Source organism: Ictalurus furcatus, chromosome 5, assembly GCF_023375685.1.
Source record: "Ictalurus furcatus strain D&B chromosome 5, Billie_1.0, whole genome shotgun sequence".
Lineage (NCBI taxonomy): Eukaryota > Metazoa > Chordata > Actinopteri > Siluriformes > Ictaluridae > Ictalurus > Ictalurus furcatus.
The window spans coordinates 10,173,573-10,187,068 of NC_071259.1; the positions used below are offsets into that span (position 1 = coordinate 10,173,573).

At 35.5% G+C, this 13,496-nt stretch overlaps 1 protein-coding gene across 1 annotated transcript in view; it reads left to right on the plus strand.

Moving 5' to 3' along the window:
• Window positions 1-13,496, plus strand: part of cacna2d3a (calcium channel, voltage-dependent, alpha 2/delta subunit 3a) — a 418,100-nt gene that overhangs the window by 388,089 nt on the left and 16,515 nt on the right. The window contains exons 29-33 of the mRNA XM_053624733.1: window positions 73-135; window positions 2,498-2,568; window positions 8,269-8,344; window positions 8,723-8,775; window positions 11,937-11,992. Of these exons, the coding sequence (XP_053480708.1) occupies window positions 73-135; window positions 2,498-2,568; window positions 8,269-8,344; window positions 8,723-8,775; window positions 11,937-11,992 (319 nt within the window). The remainder of the gene's footprint in view (window positions 1-72; window positions 136-2,497; window positions 2,569-8,268; window positions 8,345-8,722; window positions 8,776-11,936; window positions 11,993-13,496) is intronic.

A 13,496-nucleotide genomic window follows, 5' to 3' on the forward strand; every position in this document is an offset into this window, starting at 1 on the left:
AACGCTACTGCAGTATCTGCATTTTATATTTCTTCAACTTTTCTTCTTTCTTGACTCTATTTTTCTCTTCAGGATATAAATTGCTACCTCATAGACAACAACGGCTTTATCCTAGTGGCAGAGGACTCCTCTATGGTATGACTTTCATGGAATTAGTGTATTATTTTTTTGTGATAATAAGGTACCCAGACAAAAAAAAAAAAAAAAAAAAATACAAAAGGGATCATTGATTGGATGATTCCATGATTTTGGTGTCATTTAGCCCTCTATTAACTCTTACAAATGAAACATGTCATTTTTACATGTAATTGTTTCTTTGCTACTGTCATGTCAATGCTGGAATCGGCATTGAACTCTTATTCACAGAATGCATCGAGTCCTATAAACATGGCCTCCATGGACTACACCTCCCAATACACACGCTCCATGTCACCTGATTATTGACTGACTGTACCTGGACTCAATCACACATGTTCACGCGTGCGCGCATGCACACGCACACACACACACTGACTCACTCACTCACTCACTAACTATAAAACCCAGTCAGGAACAGACTCATGATGTGAATTATCGCCCTGTGTTTCACTGCTGACATACCAAGCCTTGCTATTCCTGTGCATGACATTCTGCTTTTGATCTTGTTTGTTCTCTGGTTTTTAGAATCTGTTTTTTTTCTACCCAAGTCTGTTTGTTCATTGCCTGACCTTTCTGTTTTTTGACCAAATGTGTGTGTATTGTTTTGGATCTTTTTGCCTGCTGTTTTTTTAATAAAACATTTACCTGCAACTGCAGATATCTCTGCTGACTGACGGCTGACAATGGTTAGTTAACAAAATGTGATTAACTAGCATTCATGCTAATAGCACATGGACATTAGACATCCTAATGTTCTAATATTTATTTTATAATTTACTTTCAATCTATAATTTAGGAAACAAGGTTGTATGTTCAAAGTGGTCTTTTCATTCAATATCATAATATCTATAAACAGAAAGAAAAAAAAGAATGAGAACTTAATTTTTAACTGTGATCATTCAAAAATGTGGATGGTGCAGCTTCCTTCTCAGTAGAATATTCCAAATATTTTGTAGGGGTGACTTTGTTCAGGTAACAGGGTTGAGTGAAAAAATATACTAAAATAGACATTTTTCATAATCAATAACGAATGCAAACAGATATTTTAAGCAAGTGATATTAAGTAGATTAATCTAAAAATAGTAAGATACCTGTAATTAAAGTACTTTTTTTATATATATAAATATTTAACGGATATAAATTTTAAAGATTGCATTCCAGTGGAAGTATTGTTATAATGGGTGAAACTGTCAAAAATTGTGTGGGGTGGATAAGTTTTATTAATGTTTTAAGTTATTTGGCTGCATCATGCATATAGATTATTGCAAAGTGCACTTAATCTATATTTAAAATGTATTTTATCTTTACTGTCATGCATATTTGGCCAGACTGTGAGGTTGTTTTCTGGTTCATGCTGAAGAGGCCAACTCTGTGTGTGATTTGTTCAACAAGCATGAAGGAACACAGGACACTTTGATTCACCTACAAAATCACCAGACCTAAATTTTCTGAAGACTTGTGGGATTATTTGGAATAGTAGGTGGAACACCAAAATAGGTCAAAACTCTAGCTGAATTGTGCACCTAGTCGGTGAAAGAGTGGGCTAAAGCTGCCAGGATGACACTTTCACATACTGTACCTGGCAGGGCTGGCGATGTTAAGATAATGGGTGGTATAATCAAATCTTAGAAAAGAAATGGCACATGGAACTCTTTTTGTCTGGAGAGCTTATTATGTATTGTTAAGTATATTGTTTACACTTTATACACTTTAAAAAATTACATTTTATATAAGTGAAATAACTGTTATGTCATTTTTTAAAATGCAATATTCACGTAGCATGGTCTTTACTGTATATCTTTGTTCCTTAATTAGATTTTAATTTTTAATTATATTGTATTGTATACAAATATTGTATCCATAATTATTTTGGAAATAGGACAGAGGACACACTTTTTCCTTTCTGCTTTGTTTCATCGTGCCCAATCTAAAATTACACAGTAGATATTATTACTACTAGATATTATTGTTGTATGTGTGAGTCACATGCATAGCAGGATGAATCCTTCTTCTGTTATGCAATCCTTTAGCACATTTACATGTTTTTTTACATTGTTGACTTTGCATGTGTTACACCATCCCCCATCCCCCCACCTCTACCAACCAACTCACCCACCAACCAACTCCCCCTACCCGATCAAACACATATATACACACACACACTCACACACATGCTTTCATGTGCCCCCTGACCTTTTTCTGTATACATGTCGCTGAGGATCTTGTCTCTGCTCTGTGTGTTCACTGCGTCCTATTTTCATACTCCACATTGCTCAGTGTTTGTTTTAAATTATTCTTCTGCTACTTGTCTGATTTAATTGCTCTTGTTTCTTACTTTCAATCACTCTCTCTCTCTCAGACAGGTGTTTTCTTTGGGGTCGCAGAGGGTGCCGTCATGAGCAAACTACTATCCATGGGTTCTTTTAAAAGGTGAGAAAATATACTAATTCATATTCACTAAGCATTTGTAAGTATAGGTTAATTTTATTCAAAAATGGTTCTAAGTAATGCAGTCTCTCAGAGCATGTTTAAAATGAAAAAGGAACTGTATGACAAAATATATCTCCTGCCTAACCATAATTGATTTTTGTCATAGCAGCGGAATGCATATGATGATACTTCCTGAAAGTGTAATTGTGAAGAACAAGTCCTTAATGATTCCAATTATGTATTGAAATGTGGAAACATGTGTCCCATGTGTGATTATGCATGAACTAAATTATTTTTTTTAAATAAGAAAATTGTTGAACCAGTAGAGTCAACAGAGAGCTTACCAAAACAGAATGTGTAAAAGAATATAATATAATATAATCAAAACATAAACAAAAAAACTGTGGTGTCTAAAATGCTAGTGTTAATTTTATTTACTCTTCTTTTTATTAATGTAGATTATTTATTTGTTTGTTTGTTTGTTTGTTTGTTTATTTATTTGTTTATTAAAAAAAAATTTTGCAACACATTTCACAAATAAGTTAGTGGTCTAAATGACCAAACAATCCAAATAAGTCTTTGTTCTTCTGACACATTATTTATAATAACTGTGAATATTGTTAATAAGTTAATTCACTGGCTCTAGCTCCCATAAAGTGCATGGCCTAATATAGTAACAAAGGCAACAGAGTAAAAGTAATCTAAATTAAATTTTTGGTTACCAAGTAGAGTTCGCCCTGTCATCTGGAGGTCTCGACTTCAAATCACAATGATGCCACAGCCATCCATGGCCAGAAGTCCTCTCTTGTTCGGAGGGATGGAATACTCTCTACCCCTGTCAATCACAGTGACACGAGCCAATCATGGGTGTCTGTGAGCTCATGCATGTGGAAGGTATATAGCGCTTTCCTCCGAATGTGTTGCAGCATTAGCAGCTGATCGAAAAAAAGATGCGGTCAGCTGGCTTCACATGTCTCGGGGGAAGCACATGGTAGCCTTCACCCTCCCGGATTGGTAGCTGTTGTATGATAGGGGAGACCTAACTGTTGGCCAAAACTAAATGAGGGAGAAAATCATGGAAAAATAAACAAATCAATAGTTATTTTTTTGTTCATATACTCCATCAAATATTTTGATGTGATTATTGGAGAGGAGAGGAAATGAGGGTAGATTTTCAAAAGATATTAAGGGGACCTACAAAAAAAAAAAAAAAAAAAAAAAAAAAAAAAAAACAGAGAGAAGAGCATTTAATATTTGGGCCAGGATTTATTCTTAGGAAATAATAAATTAGGAAATATATGGAATTTGGAAAACACATGTACACGTAGAGGCACCCACACACAGGGTAAGAGAGAGAGAAAGAGAGAGAAAGATATTAGTTAAATTGTAAATGTAAATATAACTTGAACTGCCTCAAATCGATTGTTAAAATAGATTGAAAAGCATGTAGTGAATAAATTAATATTGACCTCTTTACCATTTCCTAAATCAGCCATGCATTCAAATTATATACTGACTGCTGTTGCCATCATCCGCCCCTTTATAACACACACACACACACACACACACACACTCAAATACACGTGCAAAACATACACATTTCCTTTCTGTAACACAATCAGACATCTGGAGAGTGGGGCCTCTGAAGTGTGCTGTGGGATGGGAATAGCCGTGAGCGATGGCAGTGACACGATTAGCTATGATTAAGTGTGGAATGTGAGGAGGAGGAGGAGGCAGGGGAGAAGGAGGGTAGATGGAACTTGATGTTGCAGGGTTTTCCATGCATAGCTTTACACTCATGTGGCAGGATGTGTGCCCTTGCCCTCAGCCTAAAACACAGACCAAATCCACCACACACACACAAACACACACACATGACTACACACTTCCGTACATAGCATATCCCTCAGTAGAGAAAATATATGGAGATATATAGATGCTCTTCTCAACAGACAGATATGTAAGAGTGAAAAATATGTTTTGGCTTATGCTGGATCTGCACACTGATTCATTTATGCATTTTTTTTTTGTCTTGTTTTGATTCTCACACACACATATTGATTACAATATGTGTATTAGAGTTTAGAAAAATGCATACAAAAGCAAATATCAATCTATATGAAAATGTAAACAATCATTAACTGCCTTGCATACTGTAAGTATTCACCCCCTTGATCTTTCCCATATTTTGTCATGTTATAGCCGGGAACTGAAATGGATTTAATTAGGATTATATGACACACATCTAAACACAATAGCCCATAATATTAAGGTGGGAATTTAAATCAATATAGTTGGCAAAATTAGTAACCAATAATAATGTAAAGTTGGTGACTGCATAAGTATTTACCCCCATTGAAGTGAAAATTAGTTCTAGTGCAACCACACTAAAAAAAATAATAATACGTGGTCGGTTAGATTAAGAAAAAATATTACTTATGGTTTACAAACAATATTACGTTTCTCATGAAAACATGATTTCATTGCTTATGCTAAACTTAATTTAAACAACTTTCTGATTAATTAGATTGAATTATGTAACGTGAGTGTGATCAATTTACTTAATATTAACATCAACCAATTACATTATGAAATCTTGTGGGCATGTTTGGTACTTTAACTATAGTATTTAAATTGACATGATTAAAATGTGTGTGGTAGAATAGTGCAGTGGTAATGTCCCAGTTGCGGAATGCCAGCAACCTTGGTTTGGACCTTAGCCAATTCAATCACATGTAACCGATGTGCGCATTTGAATTAAGTACACTGAATGAGCTTTTTTCAGTGCATTTGCCATAAGAATTCATACAGTCAGTTGGAGTTGACTTGTGTGTAATTGAAGTGATGCATTAGCTCAATATCAATACACCTGTTCTTGTAAGTTCCCAGACTTTGTTAGAAAACATACATAAACAGTGTCATGAAGACCAAGGAGCAATCAAAACAAGTCTGGAACAAAGTTCTGGAAAAGTATTAAGAAACAACCGCAGCTCTGCCTAGAGGAGATTGAGCAAAAATCAGTGAGTAGGAAAGGAGGGCATTATCCAGAGAATGTTACAATATGTGGAAATCTTCAAGGTGGTGAATACTTTTGCAGTGCACAGTGTGCTGCCTTATACATGTACTCATACTTTATTGCTTTTTATTTACATTTATAGTCATGGAAAACATTATACTGTACACATTATTTAACACAATCAGATATCTGAAAGGGCCCACTTTGTGCCCCGAGTCCCCTGGGATAGTCTTCAGGCTCCCCGCAACCCTGTGTAGGATAAGTGGTACAGAAAATGGATGGATGGATATCTGAAAGTAATGATGCAACTTATTCATTTTCATATATTAGAATTACTTTATTTGTTAGTTTCTTCATCTAATCAGTAATATGCCATTAAATGTACAATAAACTATCCATCCATTTTCTGTACCGCTTATCCTTATTGGGTCATGGGGAACCTGGAGCATGCGGAACCAATCCATTGTAGGGCACAATCACGCACACATTCATACATTACGGACACTTTTGGACATGCCAATAAGCCTACAATGCATGTCTTTGGACTGGGGGAGGAAACCAGAGGAAACCCTGAACATGCAACCCCTGAATATGCAAGCTCCGCACACACAAGGCTGTGGAGGTGTGAGGCAAACGCATTAACCACTTAGCCACTGTGCCCCCACAACTATGATACTTAGCAAATAGAAAAATAGGGGAACACATAAGGAGTTAATTATGGTTTTGTTATTTGTTAGAACCTGGAACCTACAGGTATAACAATTAAGTTGTTTCATGCTCAGTAGTTTGAACAACAAGGTTTTAATAGTGATTATAGCGCATTATCACAACTAATAATGCAAATTCACATAACAGATCTCCATTTAACTATACCGATAATTATCGATAATTAATGATACTGCCATTTACTACTTGTATCCATCCATCCATCCATCCATCTTCTACCGCTTACTCCTTCTTCAGGGTCGCGGGGGAACCTGGAGCCTATCCCAGGGAACATCGGGCACAAGGCGGGGTACACCCTGGACAGGGTGCCAGTCCATCGCAGGGCATATTACTACTTGTATGTTTTTCCTTAAAAATATAGTGTTACCAAAATGTCTATATAATTAAAAGATAAAAGCGGAATAGTCAAGGCAACAGATAATAACTTCCAGCAACGTGTGCCTCACATCTCCCAGCGTGCCTAAAGCCGAGCGAGGTTGTTAATCCCATCAGTTCTGAGGGATTAGCCATAATCTCATCTGCACGCTATGTCACGGTTGTGCATCTCCAGTGGTGGTTGCTCTAGGTCGAACCAGTCCTCGGGCTGTGTGTGGGGCGGTGTCAAACTCCATCTGCTAGCAGCCCAGACAGTGATCACACACACAGGTTTGTATGCCTCAAAGCCGACCAAATCCCCCCCACACACCTGCCCTGTCAGTCACATGCATCAGATGTGCTCATACATTTCTCACAGATGGAACCGCAGTCTCAAAAATGCAGTCAGACATGCATATTAAAGTTCAGACAGAAACAAAGATACACACAAACACCTGACACACTTTTAAACACACCTACGCACACTCATGCACACACAGGCAGCTCAGCCTTTCCTAGCCTAGAGGCCCGGGTTATGAAAGATATCCTCCACCTACTGCACACAACATCATCTATTATGCTTCCACACACAGCACATTTCCTTAGCTGCGTGCATTTTCCAACAGCACCTTTCATATTATGGAATCACCATCATTGTGAGAGTGAAATCAAGTCTAGACATCTCACCTTGAGTTTGTCCTCTACACAGGATTTCTCTGTGTTTTGGGGACTGCAGAGCTGATTTTCATGTTACAGCGCACTGGCCAGTTGTTGGACACATGAAATATTGTCAGAAAAAAATTCCATTTATGGATTTAACAGATGAGGATATTCACAGAACAGCAAGAATATTAGTTATTAGAAGTGAAGATACTGTAGACATTAATCTGGGTGCTTAAAAATGTATTAATTTTAAAGTGAAAAACATTTGATTTTTCCATATATTATATTATTCCAAATTATAGCCATTATTTTCCAAATAGACATTATTAAATACTATTGTTTTGTTTTTTGTTTTTTTAAATAAATAATGTTAACTAATTAGCATTTTTTTCAAGGTATTCATAATATTATTCAACTCATTTAGAACTATTACTTTTTGTACAAACCCTACAATTTATGGCAACTGTGATACTGTGCTAGAAAATGACTTGAATTTCTCTTCAGTAAAGCTGTACAAACTTTGGTTAATTATTAATGACCACATTGAAAGCTTGAAATGTGGAATGTTGGCACATTTCAGTATGCATTTTTCCTTTCTTAATACTCATGTCCTTAAAACTTCAAAGTTGAATAAAACTTTGTAACTCCAAGGTCTCAAATGAAAGTGAATTTTTTGAGTTAATTACAGATGGCCTAAACATAGCTTAACATGTTAAAAGGTTAAGGACCATTTTTCTGGGTTTTAGAGACAGAGAGTTAATGGTTCTAATTTCTTGAAAAGGGTTCTTTCTGATAGGGAAACACTCTGGTGCAGGGTGCATACTCTAGAACCCGGTAGAAATTGTAGAAGTGTAGCATCATTTAGATAAGTCAATGAGAGATACCTCATAATGTAACATTGAAAAAGTGTGTGTGTGTGTGTTTCATTTTCTCTCTGTTAGGGTGACTCTGTATGACTATCAGGCCATCTGCAGGATCTACGCAGAGAGCAGTGACAGTTCAAGCCGTCTGTTTGATGTGAGCATAAAAGAGGCACTGATACAAAGCGCAACAATAACTGTGAACTGCTATTAAGTTATGTCTGTGTGAATGTGCAACATCTTCTCTTTTCCTTGCTTGATTCAACCTCTCTTCTTCCTCTCTTTTGTTTCATGTCCTCTCATTCTTGGGTGGTCTAGCCACACAGTGATGAAGAGGAACCATATCTATGCAGTCTTCTCCAGTGTGTGTGTTTGTGTGTGTGTGTGTGTGATCTTCTCATGTCTTGCACCCTAGTCCTAATCACTTCTCTTTATTTACTGCGTTTCTACGTGTGCACCCGACCACATGAGCCCGACACTTGTTGTTTACTGTCATCTGTTTATTTGTGATTGATGGCTTTCCTCTTCCTGACAGCCATACTTTGCCTTCCTCGCGACTGTTAAATGGCTGCTGACCGAGCTCATCATGTAAGTAACCTCTGATTCATCTGCTTTTGTTCAGTTGATTTTTTCCAAAACATCACAAATTACCAAAAACCTAATGGAGAAAGCCAGGGGAATCCTGGGATGCCGCTTTGAACTTGCTACCTTTGTTGAGGTTACTCATGGCCAGACTGATGTGCTGAAAGTGATAATTTTGTTTCCAGCTATGAGTTGTTGTTGTAAAGTTCTATTTATGGCTTAAACAAAAAGACAAAGCCTGTACACAGACACGATTATATTATTCAATATATATACTCTAAAAATGCTCGGTTATTTGTTCTACCCAAACGTTTGGGTTATTTTCTTGGTCTTGTTTTGGGGTATTTTTGTGTAACCCAACCGCTGGGTTAGTGTCTGGGTCATTTTCAGTGACAGTTGAATCAATGCACCCCTCTCCCAGCCCAAAACATCAGCCCAGCTCCTTGGGTCACATCAACTCACCGCGGACTGTTTGAATTCGCCACAGGTGGAGATAGCGGTTTTCACACAGATATACTGTTAGATTTACTTGGAGAAACAAGGTTCATATCAATATATTTATCCATAATAACCATTACTGTACACTAGAAAAAGACAAAATGTGCGATAACAGTCCAGTTTACATGACATTAAATGCACTGCTATCTTCGTTAGCTTTGGCTTAATGCCCACGGAATTGTAAGTTGGTTTCTCAGTTTTTTGGATGTTTTAAACGTCTCAAAATCTGATGTTTTCATCTTAAATATATGTCTTATTTAAGTAATTTAAGTCTATATATAAACACCACTTTAGCAGCGCTAGCAATACATTTCTGAACACCTTCTTGTGTATAAATAAAGGAGATACCTTGTTGACATATTTGTGTATAATCTGGTATATTTGATATTTTCAAAGGGTAAAAATAACCCTGAAAATATTAACCCATTTATGAAATAAAATGAACCCAGCTGCTTCTTTTTTTTTTTTTGTAAAAATGAAACCATCCTTTGGGTTAAAATTAACAACCCAACTTGATTGGTTAGTTTATCCCAAAATGTGTTCTGTCCTATATTTACCCAGCTGTTGGGTGAAAAATAACCCAAATAGAGTGTGGAAATATCATGTTTTTAGGTATTTGAATTAATTATGGTAAGTCAAGGGAGTTTTATACTTTTATTGGATTATTATTTGAGTTTGGGATACTATTACTCATTCATTAAAAGCACAATTATATTCCACAAAAAAATGGAATATAAATATGAAAAAGATTACATGTAGCTGTATATGTGGATATTTTAATGGAATTATTGCCATATTCAATATAAAGAATAAAGAAAAGAGGAACGAAAAATACTTTCAGTGACACTTTGTATGAAGCCCATATTCATAAATCATTATCATTTTGCAGGAGGAAAGCAAAAAAAAAATTTTTTAATTTATTATTATTATTATTATTATTTTTTATCAAAGCCTGTGTAGTCTTTTAAATGAACAGATTTTGCCTTTGGCGTGAAGGCAAGTTGCAGTTCTGCAGATGCAGAACTATTCTTTGTCACACTGTTCTTCTGTTTCTGTTTGCTTATTTTACAAATATGACTTGATATCTGTTCAGTGCTACTTCAAATAAATGTTTAAATAGCATTTATGTTTCTGTATTGTGTTGTATTTTTATGCTAGTAACTGGTATTAAAAATAGGTCTAAACATCAATGAGCCGGTGTGTTATGATGTGGGTTGTTGTGGACCAGGTGTGGTGGTCTGCTCTGGGCGAGAAAGTCTATGGCCATTTTTTGGTTGCAGTCCACCCCTGATTATTGCTATTAATGGTAAAACATATGCTGAAAATTTAAATATCGATGTTAAAACACTGAAATGAGGGCCACATTCCTATATTTTGCCTAGGGCCCCCAAATCACTAAATCTGCTCCTGCCAAGCATGCATATTTCAGATATTCACAGTAAATCTATTTTTCATCTTACGTTCACCCATTTTTCAGATTGTCAAGAGTCTTCATATGAACTGATGATTGAAACTGAGTATCCGTTTTATGACTAGCGGATGTGTAAAGCATTATTTTAGCATTTGCAATAAATTATTATTCCTTTTAATGTCATTATTTTTTTAGATATGAGGTTGTCATCTCACATGGTAACATACTGTACTGTCCTCTTTGTGGCACAGATCAAGTCCATAGGTTAATGTCCCACTGAGTTATGGACGCAAGAAATCTGTGCAACAGTTGTCAATTCACCAATATGTAATAAGTTTGGACAATTTTTATTTGATTCCTTATTGCCTATAGAAAGACGTGTATCCCACACATATGTACCACAGTTCAACCTGACCTGTGGTTCATGAGGAGAAGATTTTTGGACAAATTTTTAATTTACTGGAAAATCTATCATGGCGGACTTTATGGGTCCCAATGGTTTTTTTGTTCCCCATGAGAAATAAGGCATGTATACCAATTTTCAGACATTTTGGACTTATGGGGTGGAGGGAAAATCATGTAGAATTTGGGTGTGGCTTGTAGCACCACCTATGGGCTCATGTGGGCTATTTATGGTGTGGGAGTTACTTGTGGCCTGTAGTATCAATGTGCCAAATTTTGGGCACTTTAGGGAGATGAGGAGAATAATAATAATAATAATAATAATAATAATAATAATAATAATTAGAGGAAGAAGAAGAAGAATACTAACACTAACAATAGGTTTTCTACTGACGGAGGAATCCTAATAATCACTTAGAAAGCAACTGTACTATTTATTCATTATAAAAAGACTTAAAATGTAAATATGCATTATTAATTCAAATAAATAATCATTATTCCTTATTATATGCAGTAAAGCCCTATTAACAATGATGACATTTTCAATGCTTATAATTGTTGATAAATTTTACTGTTGATTTATAATTATGTAATACAGGCATTATGATGAATGACACTTGTGATGCACCATGATCAATTATCAATTATTTATAACCCATTATTAGAACTTTATAAGGCATTTTTAATAAAATATAAAAATAAAAAATGCTTACAAGGTATCACTATCTACTTACAAATAATTATAAGCACAATTATAATGATTCACACTATTATAATAGGCTTCATAAAACATTTTACCTTACTTTCTTTTATTTTTAATCATTATCTTACCTTCTGTTTTCTTTTCTGCCCACAGATTTCTGATGGAGTTCAGCTTGTACAGCTGGTGGCATGTGGATGTTACAGCACAGGGTTTGTTTCACTGGTATCATTGTGTGAAATTATTATTGCCCTAGCTAAGTTCGTGCTCATTCTTAAAAAGATCTTCAACTTTGAAACCATCAGTGTAATTTTTTAAAAATCTTTCCCTAAAGTTGTCCAGTACAGTTTGAGAAACCCAGACCCATAAGCAAGTCTTTTCTGTTCACCCAAGGTCTGCCAGGTTTTTTGGTTACACAGTAGTAGGTACAAAGAATTACTTATGGAAAATCCAAAAGATCCTTTTATAGAACAGTCCTCACTTTAATGTGAAAATGTGTTTTATTTATTTATTTATTTTGCACACTTTTTTGGTCATATGTACTGCATGTGTGTTTATTTTCACATTGTGTTTTTTTCACAATTGATTTATTTTTACATGTAGTTTAATTTTTCTGTGAATTTGTCACATGAATAATTCTCTATCACAGGTGCTATTCACACATATTATTCACATGATGTCACATGTGTTTACTTGCATTACACAGTGCAATTTCAGGGTGTAACATGGTGAAATGCACCTTCACTTTTTTTCACGTGGGACTTTTACTATAACGGGCAGTAATGCTAAATGCTGGTCAACTACGCTAACCTGTGGGTCACCTACGCTAACCTACACTTTATTTTTAGCAGTATATTTTAAGAAGCAATTTCTGCTGCATAATACCGCAGACATGTTTTTGCCAAGAAAATGCTTACAGTGAAACAATTTTAAGCCATAACATATTTCACAGTGTTTCTCAATTTCCTTCCCATGACCCGCCACTCAAAAACATGCTTCCACTGAGGATTAAAACATCAGTAAAACCAATTTTCCCTTTGGTTCAATTGGTTTCTGTCGTAAAACATATCTCCCTTATATATTACGTAAATCCTCATTTCTTCTTCTCTCTCTCTCTCTCGCTTTCTCTCTCTCTCTTTCTCTCGTTATTCTCGTTCGTTTAAGCACAGTTTCGCATGATTAACAGCCGAGATTCCATAATACCCTTTTCATCATGTGTAGGTTACATCCAAATAAAAAAAAAAATCTAAGTACAGTTGATTGACAGTTTGAAACACATTTCATTATCACTAATGAATTCTCAGCATATCAGTGCCATTCCCACACCACTACTCAGGGGTTCTCAAAGTTTTTGCAGCCCGAAATCCCATAAACTGGAAAATAAATTCCACTGACAATCTCCGTACAGATGTATTTATATGAACATAATCCAGTTATTCAAATGTATTCATTATTCAAATGTAATATTCTGGCTATTTACCGAAGCTTATTATTCCTTTCCAATGACAGAATACATTAAGTCCAACTTGACATTATTTATAGGCTGATTTGTTTTTCAAGTAATGAGGTTTGGATTAAACCTATTCAATTCAACTGACTAATTGAAGAGGTTAATTACATATAAGAACTCAATACTAAATAATGGGTGGTCACACCCCCTGGTTATACATTATGAATACGGGACCCCGTTTTGAGAACCACAGCTCTATGTATTTA